Raw genomic sequence first — 19,766 nt, 5'->3', positions numbered from 1 at the left:
CAGGGGTACGTATACTTTTGCATGTACTCTTCAGAGGGGCGGCATTACATAAGATTAACTTTTTTGAGCTTTACACCATTTTGTTCCCTGTTGCTTTGACTTTCATGCAAGTTTGAGAAGTCTTTTAATCTCCATGGCAACCGTTCAGCTGTGCAAAACGCCTGGGGAGACCAAGCACCGCCTTTGCCGCCTCTTTGGAGCTGCAGTTTCCATGCCTGCTTTCACATTACGGTGCACCGCTCCAGCGCAACTTCCTCACTCAGTTCCTTCAGACTAGCCAGCAGCATTAGCAAACACCTGGTGGAAACCCACACCCGCTGAGCTCATTACACAAGCTATTTTTCAGTGAAACGCTGATAAAAACGTTAAAGGATTAATAGAGCAGCGTTGCTGTGATGACTTCCTGAAGGTGGAATGCTAGAGCAGGAATTTTTAAAGAGACAAAGTCTTAAATTGTGAATTAAAATGTATTTTAAGTCATATTTGATATGTGCAGCATTTTTATAACAAATAAAGGCAGCACAGTTACTTGATTGTTCTATAAGATGATACTATGTGGCTGGAAAACACATACTAATGAACTTTTAAAATAATATCTACCTTACTTTCTATATTTATTAAGCTAATTACTCAGATTTTTTTTATAAATAAAGGATGGGTGTGTTAACTTTGTGCTCAAAGTAAAATCCAAATAATTTTCTGTAACTTGGAAGATAAAACAAAAAAACTTCAGCCAATAACATTGTACAACCGTTCCCCACTTTGGACTCTGTACAAATTAGAATCTGCATCATGTTATAGTGGAGCATAAGGCACTCGTAAAATCCTACTCTGTTTAAAGTATATCTGTTCCATAACTGAGGCCATCTGCGCACTTATTTGTTATATAAACAAGATTATTGGGAAAATGTTGATCCTTTATAAAATGATGCCCCTCGCTCCTTTTCTATCTCTTTTGTTCCTCTATTCTTTTATGAAAATGTCTGCTTGTGAGAGCAGGTGTTTGTATCCTCATATAGTAGAAAGCTTTAGCGCTCTCCCTCTTTTTCTCTTTCTCTCTCTCTCTCTTTCTCTCTCTTGCAGACAGAAATACATGTGCATGTCCAAGCACATATACACACAGGGGCGTGCGTGCAGACAGACAGTCAGCTGTGCCCTTCCCACAGCAAGTAGCACGAAAACAGAGCGCTGCCTATCCCTGCCTTACATACATACACACACGCACACACATATATATACACACACACACACACACACACACACACACACACACACACACACACGGACACACAAACTCTACAAAGAGCTCTCCACATACTCTTAAAGGGACATGACACACAATTAAACTTAGCCGTCAAGAGCCGGCACCACACCTGGACAACAACAAAGTGCATGAGTTACAGCCGCGTCGTCACTTATATCTGTTAAATGTGACTATTTGTGATTCTGTACTCAAACAGAAGAGCATGTTTGTATTCCAAAAAGTTGATTTAAGTAGACTTCTATCACTGTTTTTCTTTCAGGTCTTGCATGTTCATAGTTTAAATTGAATGCAAGATGTAAAAAAATAAACAAAAAAAAAATCATTCAAAATCAACCTGTTAAGAGCTGTAGTTCTGACACCACAATCTGTTAAAGCGCAAACATTTATGTTCAAATCAAGAAATGTTGTCTGGATTTAACTGTAAACGTGCTGAAAATTAAGCCATCTGAGCAGCAAAAATAGCAACTCATAATGATTGTGAGCAGTTTAATGAGGAAATTTTGGAGATATATGAAACATATCTTCAAATTTCACATGCAGTTCAATTGAATTGTAAATTATTTTCTACAGCATGCCCATTAGAGCCTTTTCCTTTCACTGTAGCTCTTGTTCCCATTTGGGCTGGCTTGACTCTCATTGAGAATGACCCCTGATCAAGCCAAAATAACTCCAAGTGACCTTCTGCTGTTAATATGTGTTGAATCAACGTGCTCACATTTTCTTACAACAGTAAAGCAATAAGCAATAAATCATTACTGTCCAATGCAGGTTTGAATCTTCCACCTGGTGGGCACAAATTAATAATCAGAATGAAATGTAAAGTGTAGGAAGGTTAGGGGCCAGAGAGAGTGGAGCAAAAAGAGTCTAGTGGAAGCACACTAAAACCGGTTTGCCCAAAAACTGTTTTTTTATGACCTATTATAAGCTGGGTTCAGGCTGTTAAGTTTCTATGTAGCAAATAAATTAGTTGATTTCATCGATTGAAACTTGTGTTATTTAGCACCTGCAGATTTTTGTATGCATTGACTTAAAAATATAGAAATTCCCCTAATTTTTGACCTAAATGGTTAGCGTGATCCTGTAATCACTTGAGAGAGAGAGAGAGAGAGAGAGAGAGAGAGAGAATACATTTAAAGAGAAGAAACCAAATAAATAAATAAATAAATATTGATAATCATTGATTGATTTTCTTTTCTTTCTTAAATAAAATAATAAAATGTTATAAAAATGTATAATATAATCTGATCAGGAGGTCAGTTGTGCTGCTGTGGTTGATGGGCCCCAAACTATATTCTGCCTAGGACCTCATTCAGCCTGGAGCTGGATGGGTCTGTGAACATCAAGATTTAGCTTTAAGTTAATTTATGAGGTAAATTGTAAATTGAAGGTGGTTAATTATTGTTTAGGGTGCACAAATATGACCAAAGTCACCCATTACTTCCTGTTAATATTATATATTTAGTACATTCTACTGTTTAGAATGATTAAACATAATAGTAATAGTTAAATGCAACAGTGTGACGCTGTAGATAGAAAAAAAGGGAAAAGTTGCACGAAGGCCTGAAGAATAGAACTTGAACTTGAGCGAAGTCTGTACAAACTTGGACACTGTGCCTTTAAGAAGCCCCCACCATCTCACAACAGGGGGGGCGTGAGCTGAATCCAGGAACAGCGATTGAAAAAAAAAAAAAAAAAAAAAAAAAAAGCTCCACCACTGCACTGTTTCAAGTTCCCCTCTCCGGCTGAAACCCTGCCTGATTTGTGGGCAATGTTGGGGATGTAGAAAAAAAAAAAGAGAAAAGGAAACCGGAGCAAAGAGAGCGTAAGGAAGGGAGAGATAGAGAGACAACACTAACTGGGTAGCTATGGAGATAGTAGGTTTTCCTGGTTGCTTTCTTTGACAGGTGTCGAGTGGGATAAAATAAAGTGTGAGAACAGCCTCCAAGATGTACGGCAAGGGTAAAGGAGCTGTGGTCCCCTCCGATAGCCAAGCGAGAGAAAAGTGAGTAAATTATCGCAGTGTCACAACAGCAAACCCCAGTACAGAGAGAGGAGTGTGCTAGGTGGCTAAACTTGCTAACTGATGTCGAAGCAGTTCAGCAACTTCAGACTCATGCACAAGTTTGTTACTTTAACTTTTCTTCTGTTTCTTGCAAGTGAAGCCGTGCTGCTTGTGTTTTTGCCACTTCTCCTGTGTGTGTTGTTGCCTTTTCTCGCCTCTTCTTCTTTAGCATCCTCCAACTTGCAGGCATGTCTGCTAAGTTAGCCCCAGCAACTAGCTGCAGCCAGTTTCACTCTTGTATGTAATTGTTTTGTTGCTCATGTTCAACCTAAAGCGGCTGCTAAAGTTGCGCCACTTTCTTCCCCCTCTTCTTTACACGCGTGTGTGCTTTAAATATCCAATAAGGAGCATGGAAGTGGGGAGGGATCCCACTCGAGTTTCTTCCTTTCTCCTCAGCCCCCCCACCATGGGGGAACAATGCATTTGGATTTATTGTAGCTGCGCATTTGGTATTGTATCCGATTGCCTTTTGTGTGCGTGTGTGTGTGCATATGCTTGTCTGCTCTCGGTAAAAATAGGATACAGCTGTTTTGTGGGGGGGCTTTGTTACACACTAGCCGTGTTCGTGGCTTGTTCGCGCAGGGGTTGCGAGTCTGCTGGCGCTCGGCTGCATTGGATCCACGCGTGTTTTCGGCGACTCTTCGTGCAAAAGCGGAGCGGCGCTTTGTAACTTTTGTACCCCGCTCCGTGCAGATCTTCCCCCTGGCAGCGAAAGCGACCCGCGCTGCTGCCCGGAATAGGCGCTGATCGGCGGGGTCTTTGCAAGGGAAGCTGCAGCCCCCTCTGAGCCTCTTTGTCTGCATGCCTCAGTCTCGCCCAGCACGCAGCTCCCCTTCTCAACACTTCAATAAGACAGATCGCTTCCAGATTGACCTTAAATATCAATTCAATAATCACCCGGTGCATTAGCGGGCCAATCAGGGGCCACTGACCCGGGTGAGCCTCCCTTGATGTCATCCTACTGCTATCCCGATTTGGTTGGTGTTAAAACTTTGTGGACTGCACTTTTTTTTTTTTTTTTTAATGCATTTGCAATCAAACCGGGACAGAACCTGAGTTTAGATCAACAGGCACCTCTTTGTTTTCTCAAAGCTCTTCCTCATCTCTTTCTTCATCTGCTGCACCTCAGTCCTCATCCCTCACATTGCTGTTGAATTATTGAGACTGACCGAAGCAGCTGCTCTCAGCTTTGCGTCAAGAGTTGAGAGAGAGATGGAGGAGAGAAGAAGAAGAGGAGGAGGAAGATGTGGTGGGCAGACTCATCCATGTTTAAAGAGGGGGTTTTGTCGCGAGCCCTGGGCGAGGTGTCAGATGTACTGATGGAAGAGAATGCGTTTGCGCGCCGATGTCTCCCATCCTAGAAGTTTCGAGGGAGAGAGGGGGGACGGGGAGGTCAAAGGGCACCGTGCTTTCCTCTGTTCTCCGCGTTAACTTTTAAACTCGCTCCGCTGCTTCGTTTGTCCTGCAGGAAGTGGAATCTTTCTCCTCCTCTTTGCTCCTGGAGTGGCTCATCTCCTCAAACTTCTCCTGCTTTTCAGTGAGCCAGCTCGCAAGCTTTAATAATGCAGCAGGCCAGGTGCATGCACAAGCAGCCCCTTACACAACACACACACGGACACGCACGCACGTCGACACCACGCATAAAATTTTCATCGTAGGTCTCATGAAGGATGGGAGGGCATCGGCAGCATGATCCTCCCATCCCCAAACATGCGAATGGAGTCCTTAAACATCTCCTACTGCGGGTCAAACTCCTCTAAGGATGCACATGTATCAAGCCTGCACAGAGCAGGGAGATGGTATCAATATTTGAAGACTTTGCTGGATCCTGCGAGCTTTTGCCAGGCATCTCAAAACTCCTCCAAATCACTTTAAATCTATAGGTGTTTAAATGAGATTGGGCACCAGTATAGTTGCTTGAAGGGTGTAATGTGTGTGTGTGTGTGTGTGTGTGTGTGTGTGTGTGTGTGGGCCAGTGCTAGACTGACCTGCAAGTGGCAGTGACTTACACTCTACACCAGCGGTCAAAGAGAGCTTTGTGACCTACAAATTGCTGGAAACCTCAGAAAGTGGTCAGATTCCCCTGGCTGCAGTGGTCAAGTGTTTTTGTTGCTCAGCGGAAGGGAAGTCTCCATCCTCCTGCCTTTACTGGTCATTTCTAGTTACGAACTCTGACCCTTGTTCAATCGGGTAGTAGTTAAAGTAGTTGCAGCGATGATTAGCTTGAATTATTCTGGGAAGTAAGGAATTCAAGACGGCTTCTGCGTTGTCTCGAAGGCGTAGTCCACATGTAGCCGGATATCTCAGGAAACAAAAATAATTTTTATGCTTTATTCATTTAATATCTCTAAAAATAATTGTGAATAAAAACTCTGACCAAAGTGGAGTTTTGGATAAAACTCCCAGTTTGTGTGGACATGAGAAAATGGAGATTTAGGGCCCCGTGCATTACAGTCTGTGACAAATAGTGCACGGATATATCGGCATGTTTGCTTTGACGTGATTCCCAATCAACATCGTCTTGTATTTTACTGACTTTATATTCTAATCCACTATTTAAAAGTAGTTCAACCTATAAACCTTTATATATATCTTTCCGCACAAATGAACCTCCTACCGTCATGTTAAGTTCCTACTAGGAAGTCGTGGTGGTTTTGAAGCGATATGATTGGCTGACATAGGTTTTAGCTTTGCGCTACACTGCCCCCTGTGGGTTTGGCATGTTTAAAACAACGCTCAGGTGTTAAACAATGCGGCGGAGATATTTGTTTTAATAAAGACCCAGCTACATGTGTACATTTCCTAAGTTTAAACTGCCTTGTTGCTGAAAAAGTGCTTTATAAATAAAACTTATTCTTCTTAAGTTTGCCTATTTGTATATCTTTTTTTGTATGTTAGTGTGAAAGCGAACCCTCTGACAGACAGTTCATGGTGTCTATGTATATAAACATGGACAGATTGAATCTATCAATGCATGACACTAAAGCCTACTAATGTTTAACCTGAACTGACCCATTTACAGCCAAACACTGTTGTCAGTGTTATTATGGGACTGTAGTCGTCCAGATGGAGCGTTTAAACGTTTTGTCACAAGGGATCAAAATCGTCCCCTCAAAAGTACCTGCTAGCCAAAAATATATAAGTTTTAAGAACTAACATCACCAAAAATATTTTTCTTTTTTTACCTAGTCAACGACAAACTATAAACCATGTTAATGAATGGAATAAAGTAATTGTTTTTCTTTGTAGGAACAGGATCATACATCCAAAACCTCAAATAATTTCATGTTTTCCTTGTTAAATGAAAGGCAACCAGTTTATTTTGTGCCAAATTGAAGAAAACTGTACAAAAAAACCCCACATTTCCGCAATAAAAACAGGATTTAGGTCAGTCTTAATTTGAAAACACTCACCAGGTTTTCATACAGCAATTGAATGCAGATTTGGCTGAACCAAGGTGTACTTTAGGGTATAAGGCAATGAGTAGTTGTGGTCCTATTTACAACGAAAATTTGAAGGAAAACAGAAAGCTTGGAAAAGAAAAAATTTTTTTTTGGTATTTTTATGAGCAGATTTTAATTTAAAAGTTATGGTTTTGTCCTAATTTGTAAATTTATTTGTTGAATTGTGGTCTGGAGGAATAGGGAAAAAAAAAAAATAGTCCAGGTGCCACAAATAGCTGGTTGGTCACATTACGAACACCCTTGACCTGGAGTACCGCATGGCACTGTTATTTCGAATCTTGTTAAAAATAATCTTCATTTTCCACTTGATTCAACGTTAAATCACATTTGGATTTGAAAGCTAGTAAATACAGAACCAGTGGTCAGTTTTGGGGTTGATTTCTGAACACTGATTTTTGTAGAACATTGACCTGTTATATATTAAGAAGAATAATCTTGACTTTTGACTTGGCCTTCTCGTGTCAGGGGTCAAATTATTTACACCGTTTTTGACTTTTTGTCGTTTAAAACAAAAGCTGCATTGTTCTGGAGTTTACACTTTAAGCAGTCGTTAGCTATTTATATTAGCAACTAGAATAAGTAGTGTGTCTAGACGCACTAATGTAGATTCCTACTATAAAGCTGATATTTCCAAACATATCCAGCAGGCCTCGTAACAGACTCTACTGGATGAAACGGAGCAACTTTGCTGTAATCCATTCAGCCTCCCTATTATCTACTAAAAGCCTCGCTCTCCCTCGGACCCTCAGTAAACAGCGGACATGCCTGGACATATAGTCATATAGTGGAAATAGAACAGTTTCTATTTTTTTTTACAACTTTTTGTTTCTCTGTGTTTTACTTTAAGTTGTCACTGTTACTTTCTCTTTCTATGCCAGCTTCCATATTGAAGCGAGTTATTGTAAAAGCAACCTGGTTGCCCTTGGGTGTGGTGCGTTCGCTGGTTGCCCTTGGGTGTGGTGCGTTCGCTGACAAAAAAAAAACAAAACAAAAAAAACAGATATGTTTTTTCCTGACATTCCAATGACTGTTTAGGACAGATCAAGCTAAAAATTTACTAATTACAATGCCTTGCTGATTTTCCAATAGTATGCACATATTTCATTTAGTTATGTCAAGGGATTTTTTGCAGTGTGACCTTTTATAAACCAGTTTGATATTCATTACATGCACAAGGTGGCATTGGAGAAATGCCCTCACTAGGACCAAACTGCTTGTGAAGGAACGCTATTTTAGCTTTTTAACATCTTGATCAATAAAAATCAGTTTCCGTTTCCTCCAAACAGTTTTTTTCCCCCCAATACAAACTTAAATAGCGATTCATCAATCAATCAACTGGTAATCAAAATTTGAAACATCTTATAATAATAATGATAATGAACATTTTATTCTTTTATCAATTACATCAAAATTAAAATTCACACTGTTCTCAGTCTGTTAACACAAAGGTTGTGTTTTTTCATTTCCCACCTGATTCAAGGACACTCACTCTCAGTATTCTTGATTAATGTTTACTTTTTTTGTTGGACTAAAATGAGAAAATCCTAATTTGGCAGGTCAGAACTAAGAGAAAACAAATAAAAGCCTACTCGGCACATTCCTGAAACATCTAAAATGTGAATCAGAACCAGAGTTGTGGTCCGTTTTCACGATAACATCGCTCTGTAAATGGGCAGAAGCAAACTGGACAGTTTAATAATCAGCTTTTTGAAAAGTCAAAACATAGATCTTCAGTGTCGGAGTTATCAATTAAACCTGTTTTCCATAATTGTGCTCAGTTTATAAATAAATTGGGTCATGCCAATGATTGATTTTAAGGTTAAACAAACTCTGGGATAATTATATTGAAACAGAACTGAAAACAAAACCCTCTTAAATAGAAACTCCATTGCTTCTAGATGCAGGTCATTTTTGCTGTTAAATCTTTAAACATATAATTTAGTTTTATCTTAAATTACTGAGAAACAGACTCTGATATTGGCCTGTTTGTTGGAAATGCCTGTGATTCTGTCTAGGGCTAAGATATCATCATGTAGGAATCATTGGCTCGGTGTTTGCCTATTCATATCTTCCGCAGACTACATTTGCATACTAACAACGTATTTGCATACTATTGGTAGTAAGTACAGGTCAGGCATGGGTCGTGTCTGTTGTAGCACTTTGGAGCAGTGTTCATTTCTCCTCCCCTGTGGCAGAAATACGCAGCATTCACGACACAAAGATTCAGCTGGAGTCTTACAGAACCTGCGCTCTTGTTTTACTGCGACACGTGTGAACAGTTATTTTGTGTTTCCTTCATACATGAATGTCATCTGATGTTTCAGCAAAGATAGTTTTTTTCAGAATCTTGGATTAAACGGGTGTACTTGTGATTAGTAGAGGCAGGTGAGAAAAATTGATTGACGTTGCTGTTCCTGTTAGCTTCAATGTTCCGAATTGACTCGCCGGTGCTGCAGATCGTTTTTTGTTAATGACTTTCTGTTGGTGCGATGAAAACCCTGAATGTCAACTACAAAAGTGGAGTGCTGAAGGTTTGCGGTTTTAACACTTGGTTATTGTACAGCATGCAAATACGGTCTTTATTAAAAATATTGAGGAAGATGCCCTTCCTTGTTGGTGTTATGCCAGACTTCATCAAACACGGTGGAGCTCTCCACATCCTAACTTGAGTCATGGCAAGATTTGGGGAAAATAAATTTATTTCTCCAATATTAGTTTATAACTCTACTTTTTTACAACAGATGCCTCCTGCTTTGCAAAAAGAATTGGAGCATTCGACATAAAACCCGACGTTCTTAGCAAATATTCAAAAGTTTTCAAATCTTACTGCTGAAAGCTACCAGTTTTCACTGCTCGGGTTTTAGCTGTTCTTTCAGAACCACATTGAGGGTGATGATGACATAATAATAACATGGGGTAGGCGGTACCTGTCTCTCATGGTATCTGCTACTGGGAGAGGCAAAGCTTCACACTTTATCTACTAAGTCGGACTTGTTTCCGGTCAGAGTTGTTCTTTGTCACCGATTCTACTCGTAACCTTTACCGACAAAATTTCTTGACTCAACCAAGTTGTTGAGAGGATCCATTTTTCTGACCTCAGGATCGTCTTTTTGCAGATGATGTGGTTCTTTTGGCTTCGTCGGGTCGTGATCTCAAGCTTTTACAGAGCGGTTTGCAGCTGAGTGTGAAGTGACCAGAATGAAAATCAACCCCTCCAAACGTAAAACCATCGTCCCGAGCCCAAAAAAGGGTAGAGTGGCTTCTCAGTCCCAAGTGGAAGAATTTTAAGTTTCTCAGGGTTCTGTTCACAAATTAGGGGAAAAATTGAGTGGTACATTGATGAACCTGTGGACGGCACAACAGTGGTGTTGTTGAAATGGCTGGTCAGGATTCCTGTTCTGTGGGCGACCCACTGGGTCGGAGACCCAGAGAAAGATTTGGGGCACGCTGGAGGCGCTATGTTTATAAAAACAAAACTTAGTAAATTAAGAAGAAGTTTGTCCTTTTCATTTAAGTCTCAATTAAAATGAAAAAAACAGATGTTGAAGGTAGTATAAGTGCAATGATAAGAATCAATGCAGAATCAAATTCCAGTCGTTATTGCGGTATCAGTGTGGGCAATGCTCAGTCGCATCTCTAGATGCAGTGTTTGGTAGGACAGACTAGTTTGGGTGCATTGAACCTGGCTCTCCATTGTTATTTGCTCTGTTTGATGGTCTTTTATGTAACTGTTTGTGTCCAAGATTCAAAAATTTTAAGGGGAAGAAAAGAGTGAAAACATGTTTGCTCTCAAGAAGCAAACTGATGAAGACATTAAGGCAGTATTACAGTTAATAATCTCTCTTATAGTCATGAAGATTATCAATGCGCTTTGCATTTGATTGTATTGCAGCCATGTTTCAATTCAGCAGATAGGAAAGCAGAAGATATCTTTTAAGTAGCTGTAAATTGAGTCTCTATACGGTGCAGTACAAAGGGAAATCCAAAGAGCTATCATTGTTTAAAAGCAAAGCTCACAACAGCCTGATTATCTCAGAAACCATGTTTCATTGATCAGCTCATTGACTGCTGATGGTGACAATGACACTGAGCTACTGTCCTTCTCATTAGGACCTTATTGGCCTGTCAGAGGAGTGTCTGCTGTGGGCACACAGGGCACTGTCATATCCACACTCCGGGTCGATTGATGGTCCATTAACAGCCTATTAAACATGACTAAGTGAAGGAGTTTGGAGTACAATGTTGGGCCAATGGGGGTTTCCCACTCTGCCTGATAAGATTGGTGGATTTCCATTTTTTAACTTTTGTTGGGCTTTTCTAGCAATGATTTATTTTATGTCTCTTTTTAATTGTCAGACCAGAGCTTTTTCTTTTTTAATTGTTGGTAATGGCTGTTTGTCTTGCTGCAGTGAATCATTAAATTAAATTAAAGTTGTTGCATGATTATCAGTTTTGCATTTATTGAAAGTTGGAGAAAAATAAATGTTCTCATAATGTTTTTTTTCACCATCTGTCTGAGTTGACCTAGTTATGGAGATTATGTTGTTTGAAAAGTCTTTAACATAATGCCAATGCCCTGTCTGCTGCTGTGGTGTCTCATGGCATTTTAGAGCTACTTGACTATAATCAGAATCACAATTTTACCCAATCTGAGCAATAATAAAATGGCAAAGCTCTGATTGGTGCAACATTCGGTACAATCTTTATAGCAACGCAATAAAAAATGTGCTTGCCAATAACAGATTTGTTAAATTGGATGGGCTATCACTCTTTTATCACATCTAGGTGACCTAGATGGTAAAGGTCAAGTAGAAGGTTATGGACTAGAAAGTGGCTTAAGTTCAATCCTCTTGGATTATGTGTGTCATTCAGGATTGATATCCTCATCCTACATTTGACAATAATGTTGCATTTTTATGTGTTTCCAATCACGTGCAGCTCTGTTCCAGCTACGGTATTTGTTTGGGAATAGAGACATAGTTTACATTCGGTAGCTGTAGCAACCTCTTGCAGATGTTTTCTACTTTTAACTTAGTGTTGGGGAAATTATAATTTAATTTAAAGACTTTTTTTTTCTGTAGGAGGGGCAGGAAAATAAGCAAGACGACAGACACGTCAGACAGTTTTATAAGAGATATTCTAACTGGCTATATTGTGATTGTATGGGCGCATCTTGTAAAAACTTAAGATAAGACATTCCTGGTGTGTATCATAGTGATAGCTGACATCAAAGATTTTTCACAGATGCAGAATTTTTCTAAACATGATGAAGTGGATTTTTGTTCTGGAACGTTATCTGAATTATTTCACTTCAGTCCAATAATACTCATCTATCCAGCTCATGTACTTCATGTGCCAGTAGAGGAAACCATCTTTGTGCTGCTGGTGATCTCTACTCAAACCCTTCAAACTCAAAGACTTATTCATCATCCTAAATTGACTTTTATCTACTACAGTTAACTAAGTATTTGCATAAAAAAGAAATTAGAAAGGTGGTGTCATTTTTTCACTATTTCAAAAGGGTTGGGGAAATATTTAGAACATTGTTAAATATTAGTTATCAGCCACAACGGCGAAAATATTGTACATCGATATCGGCCCAAATGTTCAAATTGGTGCATCCCAAATTCACACCAGTATAAGAATAGGTGCTTCTTTCGAAAAGCAGTTGTTTTTTGAAACAAAAGATTGTTTTTTTTATTAACTCGTATCTGTACCTACTACTCAGAAAACTTCCAGTTGGGAAAACCACATAATAAATCTCTATTCTTTCCAAACCAGGCGAAATCACCACATGTTGACAGCATCTCAATATTAGCAGGATATTGAAACAAAAATGTAGAATATGAGCATATATTTGTCTGAAACAGAAAAGCACTGAAACATTTATTGCTGCTGATAAAATAATCTAAAATTCAGATTTTTTTTCTTTTATGGTTAAAGAAATCGTATATGTCGTCTTAATCCACAGACCACATTCACAGAGGAATTTCCAGCTACTCCAGTACTTACAGGTGTCTCTTTAATGGGGTTTTAAAGAGGAATGCACCAAATAAATTAAGATTTGTATCGGTTGATGTTTTTAACAAATCAGTTCTGAGAGTAAAGCTGGGCTGACATTATGCGCTCTGTTTTTTTTATTTATTTATTTTTACAATGTCAAAAGGATGGTGAAATATATAAAAATATATACTGGTAAACATCAGTTATTGGCGATAAAAGCATAATTTACATCTGATGGAGACACTGACCTAAATTTTCCTGGATAAGGTGGTTCAGTTGAGGGAACTAAATAAACAAATTAAGGAAAAGAAAATAAGACATTCCAACAAGTAAAGGATATTATTTGAAAATGACAAAGTTTTGATTGAACCAGAGATGTTTCTCATCTTGCTGCCAATCTGTCCGTCTGGTTTTAGGTAGTAGCTTTATGGAAATTATCTTATCGTTACTGTAATATTGTTCTTATGTTTTTGGCCGTACAAGCTCGACTTGTGAACAAATGTTTTTTGTTTGCAAAAAGTACCAGAAGCTGTCAAATACAATTTTGACCTAACTTGTGATTTACTGGCGCATCAGAAAGGCATTCTGTGTTGTCAGAGTTCCCATGCAGATTTGGAAATTCTTGAAAAGAATTTACTTTTATAGTTTTCTAGCTCTGGATACAATTTGATACGGTGGTTTTCGTCAGTAGTTTTATTCACTACAGTGGAAAAAATGCACACTCGAGTTTAACAACAACTTTAAAAAGCTGAAGCCATTTTCAGTATTCTCTTGTTTTTTAATTTGTGAAACCTACAGAAGATGAGACCCGATTACTAGTGAAGAAGTTAAAGGTTTCCATTTTATACCTGGCACTCTGTCTAGAATATTGTGACAACTTCAGGAAAAAAAAAAAAAAAAATCTAGAAATTTTAGTCTGGAACGGTATTTTAATTTTGAAATTAAAATGATTTTGAAAGTATGCTTTAAATCGTTCCCTTCCGATTTCCAATTCTTGTTTTGCGCAACTCTTAAATCTATAATTTCTTTTTTTTTCTCTCATTTCAGGTTAGCGTTATATGTGTACGAGTACCTGCTACATGTGGGAGCACAGAAGTCAGCACAGACCTTCCTGTCTGAGGTAAGACGGCGTCTTCGACTCGGAACACATTTAGCTCCGACCGAACGTTCAAAGTCCTCCCGAAATGTTGTCTTTCATTGGAAATCACCTCTGCTTTAAGTTCAGCCGGCTCCTGTTGAAACATGTTACCTGCAAAGTGGGCCCAAGTGCTTCTGAAGGCAAACGGCTCTCTACATTCCTCAGTCTTAATGCAGATCTAAGCAAATACACACTCTTTCAAGTTTTAGCTTTTACACAGCAGGATAAACACCAGTAAGGACATAATTAAATGAACAGCGTGTCAATATTTATTAAAAGCTCCGGGCAGGTGCTGGTAATTTATAGCTAAACCAAACAACTTTTTACCAACCAAAATGTACTGAACAGGCTGTGAAGATGTGGCCAATTATCTCAGAAGACATAAGTGTGGGAAAGGCTAAGAAGGACATTTTGGACAATTTGGATTCCTAAGTGAAAAATGCATGGTGTAGTATGAAAGATTATTCACAAAAAATGTAAAAATGTCACAAGTTATTGTTGCATCGACCCGTTGACCATTGATTGAAGTCTTCAGTCTTTCTAGCTGCTTTTCAGCATATCTGTTACAGAAATAAATTCAATTGATTCGATATATCTAAGCTAAAAACATGTTTGTCTATAGGAAAATCAACAACCAGTGTTCTTTGATGCTCTTTGTTTAGAGTTTAGTGGAAATCGTATAAAGGTAGGAACATATGCTTTGATGAATAAATAAGGATAACCTTGTATCTGTTTGCTCTGCAGCACGTTTCCCTGATTATTTTTTTTTTCTCATCTTGCCGTGAAATCAAAACAAAGTTTGCTCAAATAAAACCGAAAGTTTTTCATAGACCGCTAAAAGAGAATTGTCATTGTTCAGTAAAACATGACCAGTTCATCTATACCTGCATATTTTCTCAGAAGTTTTTCCACAGCTTCATGTCCTTTAGAGGGAACTTTTATAGAGTTGTACATGAACAAATAGCTGGTGGTGTTAATGAGCCGAGGCAACGTTACATAGGAAGAAAAATCAAACCTGTGCAAGAATGTGATTGACAGAAAATATGAAATAATGATGTTACTTCAAGTATTATCAAGGATGGAATATATATATATATATATATAAACAGAATAATTGTTGTGCAGGTTATTTTCTAGAGTTTGATTTTTGAATCCTTACGGAAATCGAGGGAATTACAAGATTGCCCTAGTTATGCACGCAAACATGTTCCTAACCTTTTGTTTTTTTATTAAACTCCAGATAAAAAAAAAGTTCTTACATTTAAGTGATTTAACAACCTTTTGATCACCCGTCAGAACCAAGGGGAAAAATTTGCAGATTTAAAAAATATTTTTATTTCTTGACTTTTCTCTCTCACAATGGTCTGATTAAAAAAAAAAAAAAAAAAAAAAAATAGTTAAGTCGGGTTTATTATTTCTGTCTCAGTAATGTTTTTTGGTTTTGTTTCTGTGCGGTCAGTTCAAGGATCTAAACATGATCTCCTGGTGCAAGTTGTTACGTAATGCTTTAGTTTTACACCAGATCCTGCCGACTCTCCGCCAATGAAATCTGAAAACCAAAAACAAAACCGAAGTTCTTTTGGAGAACTCCATTTTTAGATGTTTGCATCAAAATACTTTCTCAAAGCGTCTCTCCAGTCGTGTGGGAGCTTTTGAATCTGGATCCACGTTTTTAACATGTTCAGAGCAAAACGTTAAAGAATGAAAGTTGATGTCAGAAGCTGTTCTCGGTTTTACGCAGTGATTACACTTTCTTAAATCCCAGGACCTACAAACCAGATGCTATCTCTCATGACTCTCCTCCTTGTTTTCTTCTCAGATTCGATGGGAGAAAAATATTACATTAGGGGAGCCACCCGGATTCCTTCATTCGTGGTGGTGGTGAGTATCCCCGTCACGTTTATCCCTGCCTTCACGAAACCAGCGACTGAATAAGCAGGTTCTCCAGGCCTGTTTATTTGTCCTGACCTCCTGCAGTGTCTTACTATATCAGTGAAATCTACAATTGGTGGATACTTTCCCAAAAACAAAGATCATATTATGTAAATGCGCAGAAAATGAGATTCATGTCCTTGTCGATGATTTAAAAATGTCCTCCTGGAACTGAAAGTCCAGCCGACCGTCAGCCTTTTTCTTGACCAGACTCAGCGAGGCCCTGACCCCCGCCGCTCTCTCCTCCTCCTTGGCCCCTCCTCCCGCTCCCCAACCTTCGCCGCCGCTTCTGAAACAATAGATCCAGATGGTTGGGGAATGGACCCCCATCTTCGCTCCTCCTCCTTCCCCCTCTCCTCACCCTTTGTGTTGCCCCCCCACCCTCCGACTTTACCCCCTTTGTTCACACGGGAGAGGGCTTTTTAGCAGATTAACCCGTTGCATTCCAGCTTCCTTTGTGTCACCTCCTTGTCATTTCTCCCCCTCTATCAGACTTGACCTGTTGGGTCAACACCTTAAAGCCCCGATCAGCATTTTCACTGGATTTTACTTCACTGGTGCATTGTGGGATACAGTGCATTCAAACATTTCTTCATTTACCCCTCCAAAAAAATGTCACAAAAGCAGCTTGTTAAATTTAAAGGAGCTATAGCTCACACTTACATGAGTTTTTCAGGTTATTTATGGCTTCTTTTTAAAATTTCTAATTTCTCAATAAGTCGGCATGTGATAATTCAATTGTGAGACATATGCAGTAGTCAAACACAAGAGCTCAAATGCATTCTTTAAAAATGTTTTTTTTTTTTTTTTTTTAAGTGTTTTCCAGCTCTGCATAAATTTAAAACCACTATGGGAAACCGTTTGATACCAAATTCACCATTTTTATAATTCTAAAAACAAAAACTGTAACTGGTGTGTAAGAGAAGGATGGGCCTTCCCCACATACCAAAAGGTGGTGCATGCCAATTATTGAGGTCTTCCTGTTGCGGTGCTCTTTATCGACGCTCATCTTGATACAAAGATGTGGTTTTGTGTTATCGAACAGGTTATTCTGCCACCAGGAGCTGGTGGAGTTACACAGATTTCAACTGGGACTCCAAAATGACAGAATTAACTTTTTTTAAAATATACATATATGTATAATTTTTTTAATTATGCAATCGGAGAATAATCCAATTGATTTTCCAAAGACATTCACATTTGTTTTGGTGACATTTTCTTGTTTGTTTTTTTACACCTCCTCGGATCTGCAGCTTCCGAGCTTCCACCTTGTCAGCCCCCACTCAGCTCCTTCAGACTAGCCAGAAGTAATTAGCAAACACCTGGTGGAACTGCACATCTACTTCTCAGTGCAACGCTGGTAGAAAAGTTGCTTTTACTAACAGGATACTAGACGAGCGACGCTGTGATGACTTCCTGAAGGCGGAGTTTCAGAAAGACGAAACTCCGAGTTTTTAAAGAGTTAGAGGCCCAAATTTAAGACAAAGTCAGTTCTCTTTAGTCGTTTTAAAGACAACAACTGAATGTTGCTTTATGGCACAATGTGCCTGGAAAATACATAACACCGCCCTTTAAATTATAATATTTCTTTAGAATTTTTGGTAAATAAAAAGTTGTCATTGCTTTTTACTTTTCCTCATAATGACATTTTTGCTAACATAAGCCAAAAAACCCATTCTTCTCCAAAGGAGAGTATTAAAGGAGAAGAAACAAACTAATTTGTGATCTGTTTAGTGAAATAAAGGAGAAGATGGAGACGCTGAAGAAGCCGCTGTGTTTTTAGGTGAATGAAAAAGTGCAACTCTCAGGCGTTTGGCATGTTTGTTAGCATTGCATTCTGCTGATGTGAAGTGAAGAGTCTGGCTGATTAGCTCTCTCAGTAGTTGTCTTGCTGTTCCAGTGCCTTAATAGTGTTTTTGTTAAATCAGTGCTCAAAGAACCTCTTACTGGATCAGGTATTTAGCACAATTATTAGCAGCTTGATTAGCCTCTCTTCTCTTAAATGTCGTAGAAAACCTGTCCTCAGATTCCCCCACTGTTGTGCTTCTGAATATCGGGGTTATCTGTGGCCCAGATTTGTAAACGGTATGTAATATTGTTGTTTCAATTACATTCACTTGAGCAACTTTTTGCAAACTATGTACTTTGAGTAGTTTTAGTGCTGCGCCTAACCCTAACAAATCAAGTAAAGAACTTTCTGTTTAGTAGATTGTTCATTAATCCATATTACCTTTATGGAGAGTGATTTAGGAAAAAAAAACCTGCAAAGCTGCTATGTTGAATGTAATTAGGGTAAAAAATTGTGTGCATCTAAATAAAAAAGTTAGAAACACCAGTTCAACCAGTGTAGAAAGTAAGTCTAGATCCCTGATCAGCCAAAGTTACCCAAACTTAATGATTTCAGGGCTGATTATACAGTAAAAAGTATGTCCACATTGTTGTCACATGAAGTGTTTTACCCCCTCACGCAACACAATATTTACGCTACATGCTGGAAGTATTAACTTTAGAAGTTTTGTATTTTTATGGGGTTTTTTCTTACTTTATGTAATACCAAACTTGTATTATATTTCACCGTCTGATTCCACCATTAAAAAAAATAATAAATCAAATATCATATATTTGATTTATATTTAGCCTTCTACTAAATTCATTTTTTATTCTTTCTTGATCATTTTTATCTGGATAGCTACTTTATACTTGAGTAAATCCACTTTTTTTTTTTTTTTTTTGGCCGTCTACCCACCTCTGACAGTAACTCACCATGGTGTTTCAGGGATGAGACCATTTGCTCCTTTTGCACCTTATAGTAAGACACAGGCCCTGGTATGATAATACAAGTACATGTGTGTATTTTGAGTGAGTGAGCGGCTGATTGAGAGGGTGACACTGGCATTGTGTCCCTCTCACAAAGACGCTCAAGTGCATAAGAGGTGGTTTAAGAGTGCTAGGGAGATAATGAAAGTGTGTGAATGGGTTATGATGAATGGCTGTTACACATGGGCTTGGAGCGCTCTGTTTGCTAACCTCTGACCTCTCCTTTCCCTCTTCATTTTAGCGTATTCTGGGATTTGTATTGTGCAGCTCCAGACCGAAGGGAGACGTGCGAACACTCCAGCGAGGCAAAGGCCTTCCATGACTATGTAAGTGACAAATATTGAATGTCGGCTGACGCTCGGCGTCGGTTTATCTTGAGAGTGAGGCTCCGAAATGCTAGCATCTTCTTCAGGGACATTTGGCTGAGAGAAACGCGTGCAGCTAGGGGAGAGTTTATTGCTGCCCCGTGGAAAGACGCGTATAAAGACCTGAAATGAATAGATTTTTCACCGCAGCGGCATAAAATGGTCTCCATTGAAGGCATTAATTTCACGAGGTTGAAGCATAAATATTATTGTTGCTTTAAGACCATTTTCAACTAATATAACGTAATATAATGCTTACACAAAGACATTTGTATAAGTAATGCTGGAAGTATACCTTCAAAGGTCAATAAACTTTAATTTCCAAGGAATATTTAACATTGGAGGACATTTTAACTATCCAAAATAAATAAACAAAATAACCGATACAACAAATAAAATGGAAACTAGAGTCTGTGCGAACAAAAGGATAAAACAGCGAGAGAAGCAACAAATTATTGGGCTCGTTTTAATTTAGACAGACTTTGTGGTCATTATATGAGTTTTCACAAATTCATTCTTAGTTTTCTGACACACAGCTACGAGTTTTTTCTTTCTTTAGTTTTTTTTTTTAACAATCTTCTTCTCAAATCACAGATTTACATTTTGTTTGTCTTTGTGATGGTAGGAGAGAACAGGTTGATGTTTTTTTTTTTTTTTTTTTAATTAAAGAGACCACCTAGACCCTGGGGCAGAGATTGACACTTTTTCCGGTAGTTTCTTT

At 38.6% G+C, this 19,766-nt stretch overlaps 1 protein-coding gene across 3 annotated transcripts in view; it reads left to right on the top strand.

The window, feature by feature from the left end:
- Nucleotides 1–2,953: 2,953 nt before the first annotated feature.
- Nucleotides 2,954–19,766, top strand: part of LOC106953026 (single-stranded DNA-binding protein 3) — a 43,914-nt gene continuing 27,101 nt past the window's right edge. For 2 of the 3 annotated variants that reach the window (XM_015041522.1, XM_015041523.1), the window contains exons 1-4: nt 2,954–3,266; nt 13,841–13,913; nt 15,751–15,812; nt 18,922–19,006. In XM_015041522.1, coding sequence (XP_014897008.1) covers nt 3,211–3,266; nt 13,841–13,913; nt 15,751–15,812; nt 18,922–19,006 — 276 coding nt within the window. In that variant the 5' untranslated portion in view covers nt 2,954–3,210. The remainder of the gene's footprint in view (nt 3,267–13,840; nt 13,914–15,750; nt 15,813–18,921; nt 19,007–19,766) is intronic. The other variant, XM_015041521.1, reaches the window with a different exon arrangement.

The sequence above is a fragment of the Poecilia latipinna genome, unplaced genomic scaffold (genome assembly GCF_001443285.1).
Source record: "Poecilia latipinna isolate Pla-1442-1.1 unplaced genomic scaffold, P_latipinna-1.0 Scaffold556, whole genome shotgun sequence".
Lineage (NCBI taxonomy): Eukaryota > Metazoa > Chordata > Actinopteri > Cyprinodontiformes > Poeciliidae > Poecilia > Poecilia latipinna.
The sequence above is the reverse complement of the archived record's forward strand: the minus strand, read 5'-3'. Positions and strand labels throughout refer to the sequence as shown.